General features: G+C 44.5%; 1 protein-coding gene across 2 annotated transcripts; it reads left to right on the top strand.

Moving 5' to 3' along the window:
* Positions 1 to 132: 132 nt before the first annotated feature.
* CNTROB (centrobin, centriole duplication and spindle assembly protein) lies at positions 133 to 18,065 on the top strand. Of its 2 annotated transcripts, none has more exons than XM_058283526.2 (19): positions 133 to 1,291; positions 2,111 to 2,195; positions 2,443 to 2,524; positions 2,985 to 3,141; positions 3,982 to 4,098; positions 4,319 to 4,435; positions 4,774 to 4,872; positions 5,828 to 6,064; positions 6,570 to 6,716; positions 10,708 to 10,841; positions 11,435 to 11,560; positions 11,745 to 11,907; positions 13,847 to 14,105; positions 15,199 to 15,335; positions 16,028 to 16,091; positions 16,267 to 16,437; positions 16,594 to 16,720; positions 17,211 to 17,263; positions 17,540 to 18,065. In XM_058283526.2, the coding sequence occupies exons 1-19, from the start codon at positions 1,019 to 1,021 to the stop codon at positions 17,581 to 17,583; spliced, it is 2,592 nt and encodes an 863-aa protein (XP_058139509.1). In that variant the 5' UTR covers positions 133 to 1,018; the 3' UTR covers positions 17,584 to 18,065. The 2 variants fall into 2 exon arrangements, with proteins under 2 accessions (XP_058139509.1, XP_004458166.2); XM_004458109.5 differs by having other exon boundaries at positions 17,211 to 17,283.
* The last annotated feature ends 8,379 nt before the right edge of the window (positions 18,066 to 26,444 follow it).

The following is a 26,444-nucleotide window of genomic DNA, read 5'->3' as shown; positions in this document are numbered from 1 at the left end:
ACTCCGCCCTAACAGCCCTCGCCAGACTCCGCCTCCCCCCCTCAGCCAATCGGTAACCACCAAAGCCGCGCACGCGTACCCAGGCTCCCCGGCTCCAGGAGCAGCGAGAGTGGCTGGAAGCGCGGTAAGGCTAGCGGGTGACGTCATTGAGTCAAGGCGGGGCTGCGACGGTGGGCGGAGGCGGCCAACGGTTTTGAGTAGACGGCCGCGCGGGACCCGGGCTCGGTTGAGGGGGCAGCTTTCTGTCCCCGCCTTGGCAAATTGGGGTTGCTGGTGGGGGTGGGGATTGGAAGTGTGGGGCGTAGTCAGAACGAGCTAATCGGGGTTGGAAGATTTCAGGCTAGAGTTGAGGGCGGTGTGCGTTTTAGGGCCGTCTGAGGACGTGACTGAGGGTTCGGAAGGTTTCTTTTGTGGTGTTGGGGAGGGAGGGGTGCTAGGGAGTCCTGCTCTGGCTTTCTTGGCGGGAAGAGTCGAAGGGGATTTGCGAGAGAGTTGACCTTGCTTAGAACAGGTGGAGGGGTGGGTGGGGCGCGAGGTTCCTCCCTCTCTGAGTGGGGGTGCATATAAGGCAGCTGGACAAAACTTAGGCCCCTGTCGGATTTGCGTCCGTTTCATTTTGCACGTTTTGGGTGTGGGAACTTAAAAGCTTAGTTGACCCAGGCTGCCCCAGCAGCTCCTACCATTCCTTGTTGGGGGTAGGGGAGAGAACTGTAAAGCGCTGTTGCCACGCAGTAGGTCTTTCTCCACCCCTCTCCACACTGCAAAACACCCACCTCCTTCCCGGAAGCTGTGAAAAGGAATATTTTTGCCTTCTCCCATGGCTTCTGGGATCGGTGGAAACCTTTCCTCTAATCAGAAGGGTGTGATACCCTTGATTCATCAAGTTTCCTTGGCTGGGAGGGCTTCCTCCTTTCTCCCAGATCTTCCTTCTCTATGTACTTTTGCCCATGGGCTCTCCTAGAACAGAACCAGGAGTTCCCAGTTACCTGCTATTTCCATTTGTCTCTTCCCTGTGTTCATGGAGACATCAGTTCCCAGTCCCAGTTCACCTCTCCGTTCTGAGGATCTCCTGAGTGATTCATCAGAACCCCCTGGGCTGAACCAAGTGTCTTCTGAGGTGACCTCCCAGCTCTACACTTCTTTGCGCTTAAGTCGTCAGGCAGAAGCCACAGCTCGAGCCCAGCTGTATTTACCGTCCTCTTCCCCACCTCCTCATGAGCTGTTAGAGGGCCTGGCCCAAGAGCTGAGTCGCAGTTTATCCGTCGGATTGGAGAATAACCTGAAGAAAAAGGTGAGGGCTATATCTTGGGTACTAGAAAGCAGAGTCTTGGGATTGGGGGTGGTAAGAAAATTGATTTCCTAAGATTTGAACTCTTTTTGTTGGATTTCAAGTTCCTTGTAATTACCAAATCATTCATAATTATTCTTGGGAGCAAATTTTTATGAGGGAGAGAGTATCCCAGGACACCATAATTTTGAAACTACACAGCTTCCCAGTGTTTTTTTGTCAGAGACACCTGCACTGTGGGGTAGGTGAGTGTGCCATGACTGGGACCTGGGCACTGGGAGTAGGGATAAGGTTTCTTGATCCCTAGAGGGAACTAGGGACTTCAGGATAGCAAGCAGCAAAACATGCTAAGATCCTTCCAGCGCAAAACTATTCTGATTGTATAATTCAAAATTTGGCCTGTAAATCATTAAAACATGATTTAATCAATTACACATTACAGAGAAGATAATTGTGAGTGTTGGATAGAAAAGGTATCATAACCAATTTGCAGACTGGTTAGGTTTTCCAGAGTTTGAGAACTCATAGCATGTGGTCTTTGTAGTCTTTGTAGTCTTTTTAGTCTTTAGTCAAAGTATTTGCTCACCAGTTGGCAAGAGTCCCTAGCACTCATTCAATACCTGCCCAGTGTACTCATTTATACTACCTGTCTGACTCAAGGTTAAGACATCTCTTATTTGATCAGTTCTATTTTTTTGCTTTCCCGGGTGCCAGGTCAAAAATTCTCGGGCTTTAGGAGGGCCTGAGTGCCGTCTACCCTGGCAGTAGACAGAATATTGATTATACAGGTTGTATCAGATTTCCATGTTGCTTTTTTTCTAGGATGGTTCCAAGCATATCTTTGAGATGGAAAGTGTCAGGGGTCAGCTCCAGAGCATGCTCCAAACCTCACGGGATACAGCCTATAGTGAGTAAACCCCTTCCCTGAGGCTATGAAAAAGAACCTAGATTTAAGGGTTGGGTGAAGTGGAGAGGAAGCAGGGAGGAAACCTAATTCTTTGAGACAGAAGTGATTTCAGAAGAAAAGGTTCCTGTCCTTTGGGAGAGGGAGTGGGTAAGATTGAAAGGATGGCCCTCTCCTCTCCTTGCCTTCAAGTGGTCCCTGTTCCTGTCCTCACCTGACCTGGTTGGGGTCCCTCTGGCTGCTTTTGCAGGGGATGCCCTTGCTCCAGGTGCTAGCTCAGAAAGACGGGAAGAGGACTCCTTTGACAGTGACAGCACAGCCACCTTGCTCAAGTGAGTTCTCTTTAGGGTTCTTCTAGTTTGCTTCTTTCTTGGAAATCCAAGCATTCTGTTCCTCAGATTTCTTTTTACTACATTTGTACTTCATAAGGGCCTAAGAATCTTGTCCCCTAGCTTACAATTTTCATACTTTCTTATCTTTTCCCCACTTTATGTCTTCAGAAACATAGGCATCTGCCACCTAGTACCTGGCTTTCTCTCCACTACAGTCCTTCTTCCTCCAGAAGAGTTATCTTGTTTCTGCTGAGAGTGTGGTATAGAGGAAGGAGCACTATAGAGGGACTCACAGAACCTATGTTCTAATTAGGGTTCTGTTTCTACCTAGCTATATGATTTTGAGCAACTGTCTTGCCCTTTCTGTGTCTCAGTTTTCCTCATACGTAAAATAGCCCAATTAAACCAGTGGATCTCAAAAGCTTTCCCAGCTGTAACATTCTCGATCTTATTTGCTCAGCACCCGGCCCTTGCAAGACTTATCTCCATCTAGCTCAGCCCAAGCCCTGGAGGAGTTGTTTCCCCGCTACACCAGCCTTCGGCCAGGGCCCCCACTCAATCCTCCAGATTTTCAGGGGCTGAGAGATGCTTTGGATTCAGAGCATACCCGCCGCAAGGTGAGCTAGGGACCTGGGCTACTGAAAAGGGTGAGGGCAGCTGGGCCTTTGTTCAGATGTGTCTGCAGGGAGGCTTCTTCAACCATTCTGAAACCAGCACCACCTCCCCTCTAGGCTTTCAGTCAGATCATTCTGATATTTCCTTTGTAAAGTTTATCATGGTCTGATATATCTTGCTTGTTTGTCCCGTTTGAAATCTGAGCTTCATGAGGATCAGTACCTTGTCCGTCTTGTTCAGCACTATATCCCTAGGGTCTAAAATATACCTAACATTTAGAGGTATTCCAGAAGTGTTTGTCGAATGAGCAGCAAACTTTTATTTGCTGCTGCAAAGGCCCTATGGCTGTTGGGGATATAATGTACTTTATCTCTTTGAGCCTCAGCCTCAATGTCAGAAGTAGGCAGAGAGGGGCACAAGATTGAGGAAGAATCCAGATCATTGGCTCGCCCCCTTTTATTACTGTGTTTAATTGTTGTGTCCAGTGAGGGTCTTGAGGCAAGATTAACTTCCCACTTTGCGGTATGAGCTGCTGCACCCCTGCCAAAGGGTATGTGGGAAATTTTCTCAGGGAATTCAGTAAAGGGAAGAGCTTGGGAGCTGAGCACCTATTTCCTGTGATGGTAGAGGAAGGTGTTAGCAGTCTCAGACCTCAGATTCTTGTTCCAGATTCCCTGATTCCCCCCTCCAACCCCATTTTGTTTTGAGGATCTAGGTTCCCTGTCTCCATCCCATTTCCCCCTAGAGGTTCTAGGAGCAAGTAAACTTGAGAGACTGCAAAGTCTGGGCTTTAGTCAGCCTAAGCATGGAGCAGTACCCAGACTCTTCACCCTTCTTCCCAGCATTGTGAACGCCATATTCAGAGCCTGCAGAACCGAGTGCTGGAGCTACAGCAGCAGTTAGCTGTGGCGGTAGCTGCTGACCGCAAGAAAGACATCATGATTGAACAGCTGGACAAGGTGCCAGGGTAGCAAAATGCGGGCAGGTCTCTCCATGGAGGGCAGTAAGGAATAGTAAATAAGGGCGTGGACGCCCAGTGTTTCTCTGTGCATGGTAGGAGCTGGGATAAGGGGTGAGTTTACAGGCCATTGGGAGAAGGTGACTGTTGACCCTGTCACTGTGGGTAGGAAGAGGACAAAAGAGTTATTTTGAAATTCCATCTGACTTGCCTCCCTTGAGACCCTGGCCCGCGTGGTGGAGGGCTGGAACCGGCATGAGGCTGAGCGGACAGAGGTGCTTCGGGGACTTCAGGAGGAACGCCAGGCAGCTGAGCTCACCAGAAGCAAGCAGCAAGAGGTAGGCAACCTGGGTTATACGGCATTAGAAATTGGCGCAAGCGACTAGACTGAAAGGGGCAAACATAGCTCTGGAGCTACATTTCCCAACATACTGACCTTGATCTCACAGTAACTGTCCTGACAACTCTTCTCCTCCATTTCCTCTTCGCTGTTGCTGCTCTCAAACTTGCATACTGGTATTTTCCCAGTTTTCCCAGTATCATTAGAGTTTCTGTCTGGCCCCCAAGTTATTTAGTTAACTCTTAAGTTTAAAGATTACATTGTTAACACTTTTGAAGTATGTCATACAGAGATTTCCCTTAGTTTCCCTGTCCTGCGTTCTTCTCTCCCTGAAAGACAGTAACCCGCCTGGAGCAAAGCCTTTCTGAGGCCATCCAGGCCCTGAACCGTGAGCAGGAAGGGGCCAGACAGCAGCAACGGGAAAGAGAGACCTTGGTGAGAATGCTGGGCTGGGTTAATCCAATTGGAGACTGTTAATTGCTTCCAGAGAGCTACGGGCTATTGGTGAGTTATGGGAGTTTATAGTTTGAGATGTATCAGGGCAGTGCTTCCCAAAATGCATTCCTCAGAATACTAGTTCTGATAGATTCTCTACAAATAAAGAGTTCTGGGACATGTAAGTTTGAGAGTCTCTGCAAATTATATCCTCATTAGAATGGTAGGATCATCTGGGGAATTGTTTTAAAATATAAATTCTTGAGACCTCTCACTAGAGGTTATGATTCAGTAGGTATATAGTGGGCTTGAGGAACCTAAATATTCTCAGAGTTTTCCAAGTGATTTTGTTAGCCAGGTTTGGAAACTCTGTTCTAGGATGTGGCCTAAAAGGCATGGGATCTTAGAGTTGAAATGATAAGATGATGAGCTGTATGACTTAGAAGCCAGTTTCGAATTCGTTGCATGCATCATGCATGCCTGCTGTATACCTGCTGGACCTTGTCTTAAGTGGCTACACCCTGTGGTACTGATGGGTGGAGTTTTGCTGCTTCGCCATTATAAGATTGTAGGCTGGATCTTCTGGGCCTCACAGACTTTCTTTTGATGACGATTATAGTTCTTATCTATTGAGTATTTACTATGTGCCAGGTAGTGTGCTAAATGCTTTGCACACACTTTTTCCTTTAATCCTCACAAGGTAGATGCTGTTATTATCCCTATTTTACACATGAGGAAATGTGCCTAAATGCACATGGTAAATGACAGAACTGGGATTCAAACTGAGATTTGAACCCAGGAACAGGAGCTCTTATCTACTATATTGTACCTAAAGTCCTGTGGGCTTGTCAGCTGTTATATTCTCAATAGGCAGGGGGAATGAGGGGGTGGGGGGTGGCAGATTGCTGGTCTCTCGAGGGCATGCTAAGAACCTTGTTTTCATCTGGGGCTATAGGAAGAGGAAAGGCAAGCTCTGACCCTGAGCTTGGACCTAGAACAGCAGCGATGCCAGGCCCTGGAGAAAGAACGGGATGAGGCTCGAGCTGGGCGACTCAGCGAGCATCGACAGTTGGAGACACTTCAGACTGCTTTAGAAGAAGAACGACAGAGCTGGGCCCAGGAAGAGCACCAGCTTAAGGAACGCTACCAGGCACTGCAGGAGGAGAGCCAGGTTCAGTTGGAAAGGGAGAAGGTAAAAGTGGCAGTTGGAAGAATTGGGGAATGGGAACAGATGAAGGGCAAAAGGATTGAATGTAGCATGGGAGGACAAGAATGGAGAATGAAGAACTGTTTGTCAGAGACAAGATTGAGAATATAAAGGCAGCTGGAAGGGCTGGGGACATCAAATAAATGGAAGGTTAAAGAATGGGATTAAGCAGATGGAGAAATATGTAAGAAAAAGAAGCAGCTTGGATTTTAGGGTAGAGGAGAATGAATTGGGAAATAGAGATAACCAGAAGATAAGAAATGAAGTAAGTACTTGAGGTCAATTTCCATTTAATTTTACTATTTTATTTCTTAAAGATTTATTATTTATTTCTTTATTTCTCCCCCTCCCCCCCCCCCCCATTGTTTGCCCTCGCTGTCTGTCTTCCCATTTTTAGGAAGTACCAGGAACCAAACCCGGGACCTCCCATGTGGGAGGGAGGTGCCTAATTGCTTGAGCCACCTCCATTCCCTTGATTTCCTTTTCTTAGGGGAATGCCCAGAGAGAGACCCAAGCAGCCCGGGAGGCCCAGCAGCAGTTGGCATTGGTGGAGGCTGAGATGCAGCGTTTGGAAGGAGAGCTGGATACAGCACGGAGGGAGAGAGATGCTCTGCAGCTGGAAATGAGCTTGGTGCAGGTCAGGAGGCAGAGGGTTCTTAAGGGTTTTTTACTGGTTGAGAGAGAGATGTCTGAGATAGACCTCTCAGGAGTCAAGGCAAACATTCCTATATCAGGTTATTTGTGGTTTTTTCCATCAGCAGTATGGGTATGTCTGTTTTAAATGCCAAGTCCATTCTCACTGGGTGAGTTTCCCATAATATGTCAGACTGACCTAATGTTACTTTTAAGGATAAATAGATTAAACCTATTAAAGTTATCTCTGTTATTTTTAAAGAAATGACACCTCCTAGTGGGTTAACTGTATGAGCAGGTAAAAGGTTTTATCAGAGACTGGATTCCGATCTTAACAGTGTGCTGTATAATTCTCATTACTTCAGTAACTTGTGTTTTATCCCCCTGAGTAGGTGAGTAGGTGAGGGTCCCGGAAGGGCAATGCTTGTTTTATTTACTTGGGAAATTTCCATAACAGCACATGGCCTGGAACAAAATAGTACTCAAACATTATTTATCAGTATAATATGACTTAGAAAAATGCTTTCCCTCTAGCTAGCCCATTCAGTTTTCAATTCAAGCTAGTAAGGCCCTTGCCATTGAATAAAGAAGGGGTCGGTAAGCCTTTACTGTAAAGGGTCAGATGGTAAATATTGTTGGCTTTATGGGTCATATGGTCTCTGTTACAGCTATCTAACTCTTTTTGTTGTGCCACAAAAGTAGCTATAGATAATATGTAAACAAATGGGTATAGCTATGTTCCAATAAAACTTTATTTATGAAAGCTGGCAGTGGAGGGCTGAATTGGGCTGTAGTTTACTGATCCCTGCATTAGAGATAAGGAAGTGGGGAGCTGTATTCCAGCCCCCGGTGGAGGCACAGCATTGAGAAAAGACACTGGATTGGGAGGCAGGGCACTCAGTTCTACCTTTAAGCTAGAATTTTGACCTTTGGGCCTTTGTTTTTATGTGTTAAATGTAAGGGTTAAATGTAAGGGTAAATTGATGGGTTTCTAGGCCCAGAGCAAGTCAGTCTGAGAGACTTTGCTTCTTACTACTGGTTTCCTTAAGGAGGTGCTCACTTTCTGGATCGGTAAGGCCAGCATTTGAGAGTGCAAGCTCTTTTTGCCTTCTATCTAGCACATTGAATTGGAGAACTGACTGCACAGAAACTGGGTAATCATGGAGGACCAAAGGTACAGATTATTAGTTAACAATTTAATAGCAACCAAGAGGCCTCTCTGAGCCCCTGAACTGGTCCTAGCTGTGTGTGCATGTGTTTGAACCTCTCTCGTGGTGACAATGATTCTCTCTCATTGCAGTTCAGTAAGCCTGCTGAGCAGCTTCTCTGTAAATTTTATGCTTGGAGCTGGGAATAATCCCAGCCAGCAAGGAGGTCACAGGCTTCGTGGGGAGGTTGTTAAGTGCACACATTTTTGCAGTAGTGTGATGAACACAGTAATCAAGGGTAAGAAGAGCTGCCCTTCCCTCTGGCATCCTCTTCTTAATGAGGCCTTTGCTGACCACACCATATAAAATCTGCACCTCTCTGCCAGGGATTCCATTTCTCTTTACCTGTTTCATTTTTCTTCTTAGCACTTATCCCTGCCCAATATACTACATAGTATACCTTTTTTATCTTGTTCATTTTTATAAGGTTCACTAGGGCAGAGATTTTTGTCTGTTCCTTGGTGAATCCCCAGCACCCAGAATAGTACCTGGCACCAAGTAGGCACTCAGTAAATCTTTCTTGAATGAAATGAATGAATGAATGAATGAATAAATGAACTGAGTATGATAGTGATGTAAAAGAAGGGGTCTCAGTTTGGGCTTGAATGGATTAAGGAAAGCTTCGTAGAGAAAAAACACTTATAATTTTTTTTCCCAACTACAAGGATGTTTATTGCTGTGAACTTTTAAAAATTAATATATATATACTGTATTAGCAGGTGTGTGTGTCTATTTATTTATTTATTTATTTATTTATTTATTTTTGAGGTACTGGGCCTGGGGATTGAACCTGGGACCTCGTCTGTGGGAAGCTGGTGCTCAGCCACTGAGCCACATCAGCTCCTCTGAGTGGGTCTTGTTATTTCTTTGCTGATGGTTTGTTTTTTTGTTTTTTGGAGGCACTGGAAGCTGAACCTGGGACCTCCCGTTTGGGAAGCAGGCACTCAACTGCTTAAGCCATATCTGCTCCCTAATATATTTTTATTACAGAAGTTGTAAACTTACAAAACAGTCGTGCACATGTGTAGAATTTCCATACAACACCCCTTCACCAACACAGCACGCCGTTGTGGAACATTTGTTACAGATTATGAAATAGTATCATCAGACTCTAACCACCAACCATGGTCCATAGCATACATTTGGCATATTTTTTCCATGTCCCCTATTATTAACACAGTACATCTTTGGCACTTATGCAAGAATATTACAGTATTGCTGTTAACTTGTGATTTCATTTTGTACAGAAGAGACTGTAAAACACCACTCAGCTTAAGAAATAGAACATTGCCAATCCTTTAGAAGCTTTTCACACAAAGTCCCCTCCCAAATCATGTCACTATTCTGATTTTTTTGAGGGGGCAATTATTTTATCATTTTTTATTTGATAATCAGTTGTTAATTTTCATCCACACTGACTGCCTGTAAGTTTTGGAAAGTGGTGACAGTGTATAAAGCTTGTTCGGTGAATCTTCATCCTCATTATGTTTTCTGGACAGCAGTATACAGATACGGTTTGGGACATTCCTTGTACTTTGACCCAGAAAGCTTCATTGAGCCTGTTGTCACTGTGTACATCTGGCAAATTTCTGGATCTTTTGAGGGCGCAAAGGGCACGCTTCTGGAAGCGTACTCAGTGGATGCACTTGTGAATATTAATGGTATACTCCCTGGTTATCACCCCATTGATGGCAGAATGGCCCTTTTTCTTGCCACCCTTTGCTGGTGGAAAGTGACCAGTTGGAAGGGGTTAAGCAGTGGGAGGAGTCAAGGATGATTGCAGGTTTTAAACAGCTTGTTGGGTGATTGAGTAGAGAGTGGTGTCATTAACCAAAGCAGGACATATAAGAAAAAGAGAAGGTTTAACAGTTACAAAACAGAACACCAAATGAGGTCAATTTTGGATGACCTGTTTGAGGTATATCCAGACAGAGCTATTCAGTAGGTTGCTAGGTATTTGGGCTTAAAGCCGGGAAGAAGTCTAGGCTAAAGGGAGTGATTTAGTAAGTGTTAAGATATAAATGGTAGGAAAAAGCATAACCTAAATGCCAAAAGTTTATTATAAAAGCACATGGAAAAGTTTCAGTGACCTGGAGTGTCAGCGTAGGGTGGAAGAGAGGACTAAGGACAGAACTCAGGGACACTTTCAGTCTTTCTGAGCAGTTGGTCAAAGAGCAATCAGCAGAATGAGACCCAGGAGATGGTGGCATCATGAGAGTCAGGGGGAAAAAAGGAAGGCTTGATCCAGGATGTCAGATGCTACAGCAAGATCACATAAGGTACAGGCTGAGAAATATCCACTACTGGATTTAGAAATTTAAGTTTCCTGCAATGAAGTAGTATAAATAGAAATCAGATTTCAGTGAGTTGAAGAGGCAAAATGCGGTGAGAAAATGAAGACAGCAATTCTAGACTGGCTTTACCTATAAGGAGGAAGGGACACTGACCTTTATTGAATGCCTGCTAGATTTCAGGTACTGTGCTTCGGACTACATTACATTATCTCAGACACATAGCAGATTTTATTCGATCTTACATTTCTTTTGGTTAAAAAAAAATTATCCAAAGTCATTTCCATTTTTGTGTATGTAAGAGATGTGAGTACTTCATGGTTTAATTAGGAAAGGGAACCTCTTTCACTTCTTGTGGCAAAGTTCTTTTTCTACATCCCTTATGTATTTGAGAGGGAAAGTTGGTGTGTGGATTTTGTCTACTTTATATCCTCTATCCTCTTCTGAGCCCAGACGGAATAGGGTTGACTGTTACTTCACCTTCCTTTACTCCCAGGCCCGGTATGAAAGCCAGCGGATCCAGAAGGAGTCAGAGCTGGCTGTGCAGCTGGAGCAGCGGGTGACAGAGCGGCTGGCACAGGCTCAGGAGAGCAACCTTCGGCAAGCAGCTTCCCTGAGGGAGCATCACAGGTACTTGGGACTTGCTGGGAGCTGCTTCTCCCCATTGTTGCAGGCATTATTAGTGCCCTGCCCATATCCTCTCAGCTTTCAAACATGCTGGCTTCTGGTGTACTTTCATTCACAGCAGCCAGCACCTCAGTCTGTCTGTGGGAAGGTGCCTACAGGTGCATGGGGAGGGCCTGGGATTTCCACATCCGGAGGGGGAGGGTTGCCCTTAAACATTAACTGATGGGCACAGGAGTATAAATTTTCTAGCTCTCTTGCCCAATGCTGAGGTGTCACCTATACTGTCTCTAGAGCTCTCTTGTGGGATTGAGCCTCCTTCCCTTCTGGGTCACTTCTCCCCACTTCCTCTCCCCCAGCAGATTTTTCTGGAAATCCTTCTTTAATAAATCATTTTCCCATATATCGTCTCGGTGTCTGCTTCTGAGGAACCCATCCTGAGACATCAGCTCTGTCCGTATCTCTTTCTCAAGCTCACATGTGCCGTGGCCAGGCTGGCTTGTGGCTGGCTGCCTCACTCTCATATGCACACATTTTTTTTCTCATTTGTTACTTCTTTCAACAGACTCAGTCCTATTTTCTCACCTGTGCTCTCTTAGGAAGCAGCTGCAGGACCTAAATGAACAACACCAGCAAGAATTGGCTGCTCAGTTGGCTCAGTTCAAGGTGGAAATGGTAGAACGAGAAGAACGGCAGCAGCAGGTGGCTCAGGAGTATGAGCTCAGGTAGTGGTCCCTGGCACATCCCCTTTAGGCCTCAGCCCTTTCTCGTAGATAGAGCCAAGGCTGGGAAAGGCAAGGAGCTATTCCCTTGGAGGACTCTCTCCTCAGCTAAATTGGCCCCAGCTCCTTTCAGAAATTGTCCCTGCTTGCTTAAAGTCCCAAGTCACCTCTCCCTTCTTTTCTTCAGACTGGCCCGGGAGCAAGCACGAGTGAGGGACCTGCAGAGTGCGAACCAGCAGCTGGAGGAGCAGCGCATGGAGCTAATAGAAAGACTCCAAGCCATGCTGCAGGCCCACTGGGACGAGGCAAACCAGCTGCTCAGCACCACCATCCCACCCCCTAACCCCCCGGTAGGGTGCCCTTGGATCTAAGCTTCTCAGTGTTGTTGTGTTCTAGATTCCTTCTTTGAGATTTCCTCCTAGGGGAAGCCCTAATAGGAACTAACTTAGGAAAAGACAAAAAAATCTGTAGACTTTCCTGAAGGATAACTGTCTCACTGAAATAAACCTTTATTCCTTGGTCACATCTTACCCAAACTGACCCCATTCCATTGGGCATAACTCTCCTCTTCCAGCCCAAGAGAGTGAATAGTACATGGTACTAGTTTTGGTGAATGGCAGCTACATGGATTATGGTAGTAGGGAGTCCCACCCCTAGCCTCCTTATGTTGGCATCTTCTACACCCTTCTTTAATTATGGATTGTTATTATTAGAATATTTTTTGGAATAGGTAATAAATAAGAGCATGGTAAAAAGAAAAAAAGTCAAAGAAAACAGTTCAAAAGGGTGTAAAATGAAAAGCAATCTCCATTCTATCCCTATACCTCAGTCTCCCGTTCTTGCCCATAGAAGTAACCACTGTTGCTGGTGTTTTAGTGTCTACTCCCCGTCCAAAACTTTCTCCCCTTCTCTATACTGTTGAATACCTTTATTTAACCAAGTGCTTATTGGCAGACATTAGTTTCTCTATTTTTTTTTTGTTCATCACTTTTTTATTCTTGATTAAGGATGTTAGATTACAGAGCAATCATGCACAAAATACAGGATTTCCGTATACCACTCAACCACCAACATCTTGTACTGCAGTGGAAACATGGTTGAAGACAGCACATTTAAAATTTCATGATTAACTATAGCCCTTGGTTTAAATTACGTTTCACTTTTTCTTAGTATAACTTCCATGGATTTGTTTTCTAAATTTTAATTTTTACCATATATACAATCTAAAAATTTCCCCTTCTTATTAGAGAATTTGTGAGTTTATAAAACACTCATGCATGACAAAAAGGATTCCCATACATCATACCAGAAAAACCTTCTGTATTAGCCAAAGGGGTCTGATGCAAATCCAGAAATCTGCTGGGCATTATAAAGGGTATATATTTGGGATAGGAGCTTACAGTTACCAGGCCATAAAGCATAAGTTACTTCCCTCACCAAAGTCTGTTTGGAGCAAGATGGCTGCTGTTGTCTGCAAGGGTTCAGGCTTCCTGGGTTCCTACATTCCTGGGGCTTGCTTTTCTCTGGGTTCAAGATTCCTTTCTTTTTGGGGCCAGCTTCTTTCCTCCGGGAGCTTCCCTCCCGGGGCTTCAGCTTAAGTCTTCAGCATCAGACTCCAGCATCAAAACTTCAACATCAGAAACCCCCAACTCCTTTCTTTGCCATGGCTTTTATCTGTGAGTCCCCACCTACCAAGGGATGGGGACTCAACACCCTAATCATAAGTCAATCATTCCCAGGTACAGATCAGATTACAAACATAATCCAATATCTATTTTTGGAATTCATAACCTTATCAAACTGCTACACCTTCTACTCTATGGAACATTTCTTACAAATGAAGAAAGAACATCGCAAAAATATTAGTGCTAACTATAGTCTGGCGTGCATTTGTTGTATTTTTGCCATAAAGCCACCCTATCACTAGCACCATGTATTAGTATTATATATTTGTTATAGTTCATGAGAGCACATTCTTTTATTGGTATTATTAACCACAGCCCATCATCCACCACAGTGTTCACAGTTTCTCTATTTTTGTTTCTAACAACAGTGCTGCAACAAATATCTTTAGTATAACAAGTCTTTGTGCAAATGTAGGTAAAACATTTCTAGAAATGGAATTATAAGATGAAAAATATGCATTTTAAAATTTGATAGGTATTACAAAGTCTTTTAAGAAGGTTCTACTAATTTATAATCTTACTACAGTGTCTGTGCCTTGTCTTGTCTCTTTGATAAATACTCATAGGGCTTCAGTCTTTCTTTCTGCATCTCTCTTCTGCCCAGGCTCCTTCCGCTGGCTCCTCCAGCACTGGGCCTCAGGGACCAGAGAAGGGGGAGAGAAGGAGCTGGACAATGCCACCAATGGCCGTGGCCCTGAAGCCTGTGCTGCAGCAAAGTCGTGAAGCACGGGATGAGCTGCCAGGGGTGCCTCCTGCTCTCTGCAGCCCCTCCCCAGACCTTAGCCTCCTGCTGGGTCCCGGTTTCCAGAGCCAGCATTCCTTCCAACCCCTGGAACCAAAATCAGATCTTACTTCATCCACAGGTAACTGGGGAAAGAAGTTACTGGATTCCTCCGACATTTGCTAATCGGCTCATCTAGCTTCCTTTCTATCTGGACCTTGAAAATATAATTTTTCAGATGGCTTAGTGGCAAGGGACTATAACCCACTCAAGTTAGTTCAAATAAAGGAAGTGAGATCTCATGGAAATGTGATGTAGCTGGACTTAATGAGAACTGGGGTTGGGAACATGGATGCTGTCAGGAACTGAGGTGGCTTTCCTTCTGTCTTTGGGCCCACATGGTTTCTTAACTCTGCCTCTCCCTGTGCATCTCCTTTCTTTCGGTAGACCAGCATTCCCTGCTCATTCAGGGTTCCTACTCCCTTATAACTTTGGACTGCATGTGCGTTTGCCCAGGCATGACACTGATTCCAGCCAAGACTCTACCACCTTCTAGAGACATTGGTGTTTGTGTTTTTTATTTTTTATTTATTTAATTTATTTTTTTAGGCAGTACTGGAGATTGAACCAGGGACCTTGTACATGGGAAGCAGGTGCTCAAACCACTAAGCTATATCCACTCCCTGTTGGTGTTTTTTAGAACCAGTTTAAAGAGAGGCTGGTAACTATCCATTGGATTGTCTGGCCTTATCTAGGGGTTCCACCCCTGGTTTAGTCAGCTGTGGCTTGGGTAGGTGGAGGATGTTCTGTGTGGTACAAACATGACTATGTAGATCGAATTAAGAATGAGGGATGCATTATATCACAATTTTAAATGTAAACAGTTACGTAATTATAATACCAAAAATTCTGAGGGCTTGTTCTAGTGTAGGAGCCGAAGCATGTCTATTATTATCCTAAAATATTCTGAATATTAGTTTCTGTTCTTTAAGGAATTTATGGTGGCATTCACTTATTTGGAGAATGAGTACCACAGTTTTCTCTTTCTGTCTATTCTGCTGTCTTAGAATTCAGCTGTGCCACCTCCTAATCTTCAACTCTTTCCAACTTCCATTATCATCTTCTAGCTGTGATAGCCCTCTTGTATTTACTAGGCCCCTTTCTTTTGGGCATTTGTGGAGGAACCTCCTCCCTCCATAGCACACACAGGCAGACATACCTGTCTCACTTTGCAGCTGGGACCTTCCATCCTGACCACAGGGCGGAACGGCCGTTCCCTGAGGAAGATCCTGGACATGACGGGGATGGCTTCCTAAAGCAAGGGCTGCCACCCCCTTCTCAGCTGGACGGCCTCAAGCATTTTTTACATCAGGTAAGAGAGGCTCCAAACAGACCACCTTATTTTCCTCTTCCCTTCCTCATTTCTTCCTTCTGTTCCAGAAATCCAGGACTGTGGCTTCATGCCCTTTTTAGTACTAATACTTTGTCCCAGCTTCTTACTCTCCCAGTCTATCTCATTTCCATTCTGGAATCCCCTTTTTGAACCTGGACAACAGCACTATCTCTTACCTCACCAGACCCTGGTCCCCAGGAACCTAGTCCTTCAGGGAACCCTCCTATCTATTTTTTTTTAAGATTTATTTTTATTTCTCTCCTCTCCGCCCCCCCCCCCCAGTTGTCTGTTCTCTGTGTCCATTTGCTGCGTGTTCTTCTGTGTCCACTTCTGTTGTTGTCTGCAGCATGGGAATCTGTGTCTCTTTTTGTTGCGTCATCTTGCTGCTCCAGCTCTCCATGTGGGCAGCACCATTCCTGGGCAGGCTGCACGTTCTTTTGCGCTGGACGGCTCTCCTTACGGGGCACACTCCTTGCACGTGGGGCTCCCCTATGTGGGGGACACCCCTGCATGGCAGGGCACTCCTTGTGTGCATCAGCACTGCGCATGGGCCAGCTGCATACGGGTCAAGGAGGCCCAGGGTTTGAACCACAGACCTCCTATGTGGTAGAAAGATGCCCTATCCACTGGGCCAAGTCCGCTTCCCAAACCCTACTATCTTGTCTTCCCAGCTTCTGGAGACACCACTCGAGAACAGTGAGAACCCTTCTGTTCATCTCTTGCCCCCTAAATCTGGTGAGTGCCAGCTTTGAAGAAGGTGGGGTTGGACCTGAAATAGATGGGAACTGGTTATTTAAGATGAATTTTCAGGAGCTGAAAAAGGTGATAAAGCCTAATAAATGCTAGAGAGTAGAGCTGCCTTGGCCCTTTGTCCCATTTCCTGATTCTTGGATCTTTTTCCTTTTGCTAGGTCCTCTGACTATTCCGTCTTGGGAAGAAGTACCTCAGGTGCCACGCCTCCCACCCCCTGTCCATAAAACTAAAATTCCCTTAGCCATGGCATCTAGTCTCTTCCGGGTACCTGAGCTTCCCTCAACCCATTCACATGGCAGTGGTCCCAGCAGTGGCTCCCCAGAGAGAGGTAAGCAGATCCTGATTTACCAGAGAGGGAAAGAAAAGAAGGTCCTGGGTGGGGAAACCAGAACTTGGAATTTAAGTCCTTCCAGATTCCTAGGGAGGTGGGCATAGAGCTGGGGAGAGGGGCCCCGGGACAGTAACCATTATTCCTGTCTGTCAGGTGGAGATGGGCTGCCTTCCCCGAGGCAGCTGGTGGATTTGTCTCAACTGTTCAGACTGTACCAAGCCGGCGGGTGTGGTCGGGCTGAGGATCTGCTGCTCTACCTGAAGAGGCTGGAACACAGCAGGTATAAGCCGAGAGGGAGAATTAGGGAGTGGAAGGAACCTGGACTGTGGGGAGGGAGATGATCAGGCAAGAAGAATGGAGTGCCGTGCTCCTCTTTGGATAGATTCCTTTGTCCTTTTCAGAGGAGGAAAGTGAGGAATAAGATGTAGAGCAACTGATTTGCTCTCTTCAGACCTCTCTCTCTGCTCCCCATCTTTCTTTTGTCACTGCCTTTCTGCTGTATTTTTCTTCTTTAAAAAAAAATTCTCCATGTCTCCCCATCTTAATTCTTTCCTCTCTTCACCCTGCAACTCAGAAATCAGAATCTTAGGATTTCTGTAGTATAACTCATTATTTTATTCTACTTATGTCTCTTTCCATTTCATCCTCAGGTCTATCTTGTTTGTTCTTATTCTTAAGAGACAGCATTGGAGAGTAGTTCTTCCACCCAGAGTTGGCTAGAGTTGGGGGTAATAGCTTCCCCATACTCATAACCTTGATTTCTGTGGCAGGGCTGATGGCCAAGGGGACAATGTCCCCCGAAGGAACACAGACTCTCGCTTGGGTGAGATCCCCCGGAAAGAGGTGAGGGAAAGAAAGGAGGGCAGGGCCCAGGGGATAAAGGACTCTTATTGACCATTTCTTTCAACTGTACACGCTCCCTAGCTGGCTCTGCTTCTCTAGGCCTGTCCCCTCCAGCTCCTGTTCCCTTTTTCTGTAGCATGTAATTTTTTTTTTATTGATTCAGGTCCTCTCCATGCACTAGGCCTTTCCTTTGTGGGGTTGGGAGATTGAAAGTACACAATGATGAGTTTTTCTTCTCTTTTTCCCAAACTCTCAGATTCCTTCCCAGGCTGTCCCTCGCCGCCTTGCTACAGCCCCTAAGACTGAAAAACCTCAAGGACGGAAGAAAAGTGGGCACCCTGTTCCCAGTAGCATGAGGGGTCGGGGGGGGATCTGGAGATAGCCCCTTGCCCTTTCTCCTCTTCTTTGTCCTCTTTTTATTATTATTTTTTTAAATAAATGTTTGGTGATCCGTATTAGAGTATCTGACTCATAGGAATTTTGAAAATGGAGATTTGGTAAGAAACATTTTTTTGTAAAGAAACCTTTTTATATTGTTTGTTTTTTAATACATTATATTCTGTAGGAAAAGACAAATGTTTTGAAAAAAGGCAGTCTGTCTCTGTGACAAGGTTGAAGAACTTTTAGCAAGCTAAAGTTTAATGTTTAAAGAGTAAAACCTACCGAGAGATTAACCCTGGTTGGTAGTAGAATTATAGGTAATTTTCATTTTCTTTATACACTTCTGTATTTTCCAAATTTTCTAAAGTTGTATTAAAAATGGAGTAAAATCTTGATTAGAATTTTCTGCTTTGAGAGTGGGTCATTCTTTTAGGTTGTATTTCTGGGATTCTGCTTTACGGTTAGTTTATGCCACAGCCAGGAGACATTAAGGCCATAATCTTACTCTTTTCTGGCTTTAACGGCTGTGAAAAAACTAGAGCACTGGCCAGAAAGAAAACCCAGGTTTCCAAAAACTTCCATCCTAATGCTCACCAAAATGAGAAGAAAACAATATCTCTATGAATCGAAGAAGAGTTCTCACCTTCATAGCGCACACGCTGAAAACCACACAATGCAGTTTAGGTTAAATTGAAAGACTGGGCCTTGGGTCGCACACACAAGTCTCCAGTTCCAGAGCCCAGCGCAAGGGGGCGGTGGTAAGCACGGTGCTGTGGCCCCAGCCCCGCAGAGGTGCGGGAGGCACCGAGCTTCCTGGGGTCTGTGAGAAGGGTGAGGCCCTTCGGTTTGGTCCTGGGTTATTTGATTAGATCCAGAATAGATGGGGATGGGATAGAGACTGGCACAGGGTTTCATACTAACTTGTAGGTTTTATTTCCTCTCACCTAAGAGTGCTGTTGTAGCCAGCAGTTGGGAGGGTCCTCTTGTTCCAGCTGTCCAGGGCAGCATGGTCGTCAGTCTTGCTTAGGGCTGCTCTCACCAGAATGTGCAAAGAAGAGTGGCACCAGGCCTGCCAGGCTTTTCAAGCCCTGTTTGCCCACCTATGGAAATTATTTGCTTTTCTGTTGTTTGTTGTTGTTTGGTTGGCTGGTTGGTTGGCGACAGTCAAGTGCATAAAATTGGTTTGACCAAACTCCCTGGTTTAGAGCACACTGTCACTTTTGCTAGGAAATGGTTTTATATGATTTAACAAAATTGGTAAAATGAACAACAGTCTTACTTCATTATCTTCTGGATTCCAACCTGCCACCATCAGTCAACCTGTCCTACATTTTTTTGACATGAAGGACATTCTGGGATATTTCCCCAAACAAGTCTCCAGAACAAAATCAGAAAAGGGCACAGGACTGATGTAACCATTCTATGAGCTAATTATGGTAAGACAAGTTTGATTTTATTTTTTATATATTGTACCCACACTAAACGAAGTCTGTTTTCTCACTGAAGACCACCAAGAGGGCTGGAGAAGAGAATAAAATCCCCAGCCAAACAGCCCAGTTTTCCCTCCCCTACTTATCTCATGGGAGTATTCAGAGAAGAGAATATTGAAGGGCTTTGGGAGTTCCATAAAAGCTCACATTTAGAGAAGGCGGCCTTTAAGCTCCGGTTTCACTTGGTGTAGATGGTGTTGATACGGAACTTTGCCTCATAGAACTCCCACAGCCATTTGTGGTTGGGAATAGAAAAGGTAAAGGCTAAGCTGCTATAACAAAGAGACCCAGTGATATAGTGGCTTAAAGGGAAAAGCTAATTTCCTTCAGATTGGTCCAGAAAAGTGGGGTATTCTTGCTCCATCTTGTTGCTCTGCCATTCCTTAGAGCAGTGCCATTACTTGTGCGGTTGAAGTAAAATCATTGTCATGTAGCACTCCCAATTGGCAAGAAGGGGAAAGAGCCGTATGGAAAAAGCATCCCCAAGTCTTAAGACCCAGACTTGGAAGAGCCAAATATCTTTTTTTTCCCCCAAACATCATTTTGCTCCTGTTTTATTGGCAAGGCTAGGCCATATCTGACTGCAAGAGTGATTAGGATAACTAAAAATTTAGAAAATTGTATAGCCTAAAGTATAAACCACAATGTAAACACAAATGTTACCTTGTTTGAAAGCTATTGTCTCAATGTCTGTACATCAGTTTCAGTAAATATGGTATGAATATGTTAAAAGATTATTGCTGTGGAAGGGAAAAGGTTTTATAATGGATATGTGGGAGTACTGTATATTGTGTATATGAATTACTGTGCTCTATAGCTCTTGTGAAGAGAAGCTTAATAATTAGGAAAAAAGAAAAAGATAGGATGTAGAATTTTTCCAAATCAATATGTATTCTATATCTAACCTTTAAACTCATCGCTCTATTCCATTTTACTATTAAGGGAACCTGGCATTATATTGGTCTTCACTTTTCAGGAAGTTTTGGATCACAGAGTGGTTCAACAGTGGCAGTGGAGGAATACTGGTATGGGATGTTATTGACAGGGGACATGTGGTTGACAGGGAGTTATACAGGGCATGTGTCCGGGGTGCATGGAAATGTTTGGATATATTCATAGTGGAAACAATTAAAAACAACAGCTGGCGGGGTGCTGGGTTCCTGGCCGGGGGGGGGGGAGGGCTCTGTCGTGGTCCCTAGGGGAGCAGTGGCAGTCCCCCAGGTGCAACGGCAAGGACCAGGAAGGATTGAGGGTCCAACAGTGAGCCCCTGATACTAATGACTATACTTGTGAGCCTATACACCTGAAATAAGAACAAGGCCTAGAACAGCACTGTGCCTAAGAGTTCCCTCCTGAGAGCCTCTGTGTTACTCAAATGTGGCCAGTCTCGAAGCCAAACTCAGCATGTAAATGCACTGCCTTGCCCCCAGCATGGGACATGACACCCGGGGATGAGCCTCCCTGGCGCCGAGGGAATCACTACCAAGTACCAGCTGATGACGTAACTACAAAATGACCTTGAATAAAAGGTTCAACTCGGATCAGCAGAATTTCCCTGTCTACATATTATAACAGGAGTTAAAAATGCTTTTTGACCTAAATTAAGGGGGAAATGGAAAGGACAAATGAGTTTATATGGCTATGAGTCTCTAAAAAGTCTGGAGGTTATCAGAAGGATTGCCCTTATGCACACCTGAGCAGAGTCTCAGAGACAGATAAAGTAGATACAACCCCAGGTATTGGTTCTGAGGGCTAAAGAGACCCACAGGTTTTATGGCCATGACAGATGGAGTTCACTGCCATGTCAGTTGGCCCTTCTTTGGAGTTGGTGTTTCTGCATGATGGAGCTGGACTCAGATGTGATCTCTTTTCACAAGCCTTTCCTGTTACTTTACTGGAATTGTAGTTGGTGCTGGGGTTTAAGATATATCTAGGGGATCTGAATCTCTGGACTGACAATATGATAGCCAGGCCCTGAGCCTCAACAGACTTCAGCTCCTACACTCTGGTTTATTGGACTTACCCCACTCAGCTAACATGGAGTTGAAGAAGGTCAACCACCACACCATGGAGCCAAGAGTGCCTACAACTGAAAGCAGGAGTATTGCATCCAGTATCCATGTCGAATCTAAGCCTCCTCTTGACATAGATGTGGAATGGACACAACCAATCCAAGGTCCACAGGATGGAGGAATACAGTAAGGATTAGAGTGGACTTACTGATATTCTATTCATGAACTATTGTGGTTAGTAATCGAGAAAATGTGGCATTAGTGTGGAAAGAGTGGCTGGCCATGGTGGCTGCTGGGTGCAGGGAATGGGAGGAAGAGGTGAGATGTGGAGGCATTTTCAGGACTTGGAGTTGTCCTGGGTGGTGCTGCAGGGACAATTACCAGACATTGTAGATCCTCTCATGGCCCACTGGATGGAACGTGGGAGAGTATGGGCTATGATGTGGACCATTGACCTGAGGTGCAGCGATGCCCAGAGATGTACTCACCAAATGCAATGGATGTGTCATGATGATGGGGGAAAGTGTTGCTGTGGGGGGAGTGGTGGGGTGGGGGCGGTGGGGGTGAATGGGGACCTCATTTTTTTAATGTAATATTTTTTAAAAATGAATTTTAAAAAATTTTAAAAAAAAAGTGATTAGGGACATAGCCCAGGTGGACTTCCAGGTGTACAGTCACAGAAAGTGAAAAGATAAATCACTATTGAGAGGGTATTTTTAACTCAGAGATTGAGTCTGGGTGATGGGTAGATCATATAAAATGATGAGAAATTAGAATTTAGAAGATTCAAATCTTTGGAAACCAATAATAAGACAACCTTATACTTAGGCACAAGAGATTATCCTGTATACTCAACCTTTTTTGTGATCAGAGGAATGCTTTTTTTTTTTAATTTATTGAGGCATAATTTCCACAGTGTGAAATACAAAAGTATTAAATGCATAGTTACATCAGCTTTGACAAATGCAGGTGTTGTGTGCTAACACTGTCAGGGGTCCTGGGTTCTGCTTTCTGTAGATTTAATAGGTATACATATCATCTTCAGATTCAATGTTAGTGGTCAGAGGAGTTTTATTCCATTCCCACGGAACAATAACTACCCATGAGTTTTGATGGTTTCCCTTCTACACAGTGGAAGACTCCCCCGCCCCCGCCCCCGCCACCACCCTGCTGGTTTTGCTGTGTCCATTCGCTGTGTGATCTTCTGTATTTTTTTCCTTTTGTCTTCTCATCTTTCTCCTCTAAGATTCACTGGGATTTAATTCTGGAGACCTCTGATATAGAGAGAGGTTCCCTGTCAATCGTACCTCCTCAGTTCCTGGTCTCTGCTGCACTTCACCTTGACGCTCCCCTTCATCACTCTGTTGGTTGTTGCGTCATCATCTTGCTGCGTGACTCACTTGGCGGGCACTGGCTCACTGCGTGGGCACTCGGCTCGCCATGTGGGCACTCGTGGGCACTCAGTTCACCACATGGGCACTCAGCGTGCCACGTGGGCACTCGCATGGGCACTCAGTTCACCATGCAGGCCCTGGCTCGCTGTGCTGCCATGCTTTCTATTCGTCATCGAAACCAGGTCCTCCTATATGGTAGGCAGAGGCCGTATCACTTGAGCGACATCCACTTCCCAGCGTGGGAGACTTTTATACAAACACCATTTATCTGCTTCTCTGCAAGTTGGTGGTGGGAATATTATTAGTGCAAAGCCCCAAGATGATGCTGTTACCACTGTGCACACTGACAAATGGTATAAGGCTCAGGAAGTATGCATTCCTGAAAATCTTTGTTCAGTCATTGTCAAATTTGAGAAATGCTTTTTAAGACTACATGACATACCATGAAAAAATTTTCTTTAAGTTTTATTTTATTTATTCTCTCTACCCACTCGTTGTTTGCACTCACTGTCTGGTCTCTGTGTCTGCTTGTCTTCCCTTTAGGAGGCACCAGGAACTGAACCTGTCACCTCCCATATGGGAGAGAGGCGCCCAATCGCTTGAGCCACCTCCATTCCCTTCTTTGTTGTGTCTCTCATGTTTCCTCTTTGTGTCTCCTTGTTGCATCATCTCACTGCACCAGCCTGCATGCCAGCTCACTGTCTTGCTCCTCTTCTCTAGGCGGCACCAGGAACCAAACCTGGGACCTCTCATGTGGTAGGCAGGAGCTCAATTGCTTGACCCACATCTGCTTCCCACCATGAAAAATTTTTATTATGAAAAGTTTAAAACGTATGTAAAAGTACAGAGAGTAGTACAACAAACTTGCATATATCTATCACTTATATTCAACAATAAGATTTTGCTGCACTTCCTTTATCCCTTGTTTCCTTGTTCTCTCTCAAAAGAAATCTCAGATATCTAATTTTCTGTATGCATCTCTAAAAAATATGGACATTTTCTTATAGATATATGATGTTATTATAAAAAAATTAATAATTAAAAATGAATGACTCCTTGGTATGAAACCATTTATACCCATTAGATTGATGAAAATGTCAAAGTTCAGTAATGCCAAGTGTTGGGGGAGTGGATGCAGGACAACTGGAATTCAGATATTTTTGGTGAGAGGATAAATTAATTTGGCCACTTTGGAAAATAATAATTGCTCCATCTGCATTTCCTATGACTCAGCCATTTCACTCCCAGGTATACATCCAGGGGAATCTCTAGCTCCTGTGCATCAAGAAACATGTAAAGGAAATTTCAATAGTTGAAATAGCCAAGAAGTTTGAAACAACTCAAATATCCATTAACAAGAGAATAGAAAAATAAATCATGGTATATTCATACAGTAGAATATTATACAGCACTAAAAATGAATGATCCTCAGCATCACACTGGTAAATTTGGATGTACAATTTTGAATAAATACAAGCCTGTTTCAAACAGTAAGAATCCGTTTTTAAAGAACTCAGAAATAAGCATAATGCTTTTGCAGCAAAACTATATTCTAAAAAAATCAGAGGAATGATATACACGCAGAGAAAGGATAGTGGTTACCTCAATGGATAAGTCAGCGGTAAGGAATGCATGGGTCGATATAAATTAGTAGAAATGTTCTAGCTACTGTGTTGGGTGTTGGGTTCACATCAATTCATTACATAAGGATGCTTTATAATCACATATCATTTGAGAGGATTATTAAATGCTATATTGAAAATACATAATATATTTAATTTATTTTTATTTTATCTTTTTTTAAGATTTATTTATTTATTTAATTCCCCCCTCCCCCGGTTGTCTGTTCTCTGTGTCTATTTGCCACGTCTTGTTTCTTTGTCCGCTTCTGTTGTCGTCAGCGGCACGGGAAGTGTGGGCGGCGCCATTCCTGGGCAGGCTGCACTTTCTTTCGCACTGGGCGGCTCTCCTTCTGGGGCGCACTCCTTGTCATGGGGCTCCCCTACACGGGGGACACCCCTGTGTGGCACGGCACTCCTTGCGCGCATCAGCACTGTGCATGGGCCAGCTCCACGCGGGTCGAGGAGGCCCGGGGTTTGAACCGCGGACCTACCATGTGGTAGACGGACGCCCTAACCACTGGGTCAAGTCCGTTTCCCGCATAATATATTTAAATGTATATATTTCAAATGATAAATTAACATTTCTAATGCTGTATTAAATGGAATATTAAAATTATTGAAACTAGGTACTATTTTAGTATAATTAGTCTCAACAAATAAAGATCTTGGCTTAACAAAAAAAGACTTTGGAAAGAGAGAGGCACCAACAGGCATTTCATGGATGAAGCAAAGCCATATAGTAAACATCTGAAAAGATTTTCAGTCTCATTGGGAAGGAGGGAAGTGCACATTGAAATCGAAGGGAGCCATCACTTCACACCATCAGATCCACAAAAATGTTGTAATCCAAACGTATCACGCATTGCTGAGGGTGTGGGAGTAATAGACACTTTGCTTAGGCTTTTCTGGTGGGAGAACAAATTGGTACAACCACTCTAGGAAACAGTTTGGCAGGAGAAGATGTTTTCTTTTTCGTAGCCCTTCAGATGTGCCACAATTTCCTTGAGGCAGTGAACATAGAATCCCTGAAAGAGTGAATGAAAAGGGTAAAGCTTAACCAAAAACATGGGGAAAGGGCTGGATACTCTTTTAAAAGTTTTCTGTCCATGCCAGGAATAATTTTATATTTCCTGGACATCTTAGGTAGAATTCTACTCTTAGACAACCTGCTGCAGTAAGGGTTTCTCTCAAACCTCCTAATGATCAGGCCTGAGGGTGTTTGACAGCCCCCCTCAATTTATACTGTATCAGCTTGTTTACATGAAGCCAAGAAAGAGGGGCCACCAGGAAGCCTCTAGAATTGGGGGGGGGGGGGGGCGGTGAGGTGCTGGGGCCAGCTCAGCCCAGATCTCGATTCTTACCCTAGAAAATGAGACTACTATTGGGAAATGTTTGCCTGCACACCCTGTATTTCCAGGGCTGAAGACAATGTGGTATTACATTTGCTGCTTCCAATTTTTTCCTATGCATATAAACTCGTGTTTACATAATGGACTCATACCTTCGCATGCTGTTTTCTACCTTTAACATATTACTTATTAGTTAAGTATGAAATTTACATTGTGAATATAACATTTTTTCAGTCATTAAGTAGTCTCATCCTAATTTCTGATGGCCACAGAATACAGCATCACATGCATGTACCATAATATCTGCCATCAAGCCCCTATTTATGGGGGAAGTAGATTTGGCTCATCTGATAGAGTGTCCGCCTACCACATGGGAGGTCCAGGGTTCAAATCCAGGACCTCCTGACCCCTGCGGTGAGCTGGCCCATACACAGCCCTGATGTGTGCAAGGAGTGCCCTGCCACACAGGGGCGTCCCCGCGTAGGGGGGTCCCACGCTCAAGGAGTGCTCCCCGTAAGGAGAGCCGCCCAGCGCGAAAGTGCAGCCTGCCAAGGAGTGGCGCTGCATACATGGAGAGCTGACGCAGCAAGATGACACGACAAAAAGAGACACAGATTCCCGGTGCCACTGACAAGAATACAAGCAGACACAGAAGAACACACAGAGAACACACAACGGGGTGAGGGGGAATAAATTTTTTAAAAATCCCCTATTTACGGACAGTAAATTTTCTTTAACGGTTTTGATGTAATACATTATTGCTGTAACAAATATCTCTGTACAGAAATCTTCGCACTGGGATCCCAGATCATTTCCTTAGGGCGATTTTCCAGTAGAATCGTTTGACTAAAGTGTATGAACATTTTTTTCTTTCTTTTTATTGAGGTATAACTTACAAAAAGTCCATAAATCT

Source organism: Dasypus novemcinctus, chromosome 21 (assembly GCF_030445035.2).
Source record: "Dasypus novemcinctus isolate mDasNov1 chromosome 21, mDasNov1.1.hap2, whole genome shotgun sequence".
Lineage (NCBI taxonomy): Eukaryota > Metazoa > Chordata > Mammalia > Cingulata > Dasypodidae > Dasypus > Dasypus novemcinctus.
Note: the sequence above shows the minus strand (reverse complement) of the source record. Positions and strands in the feature narration are given on the sequence as shown.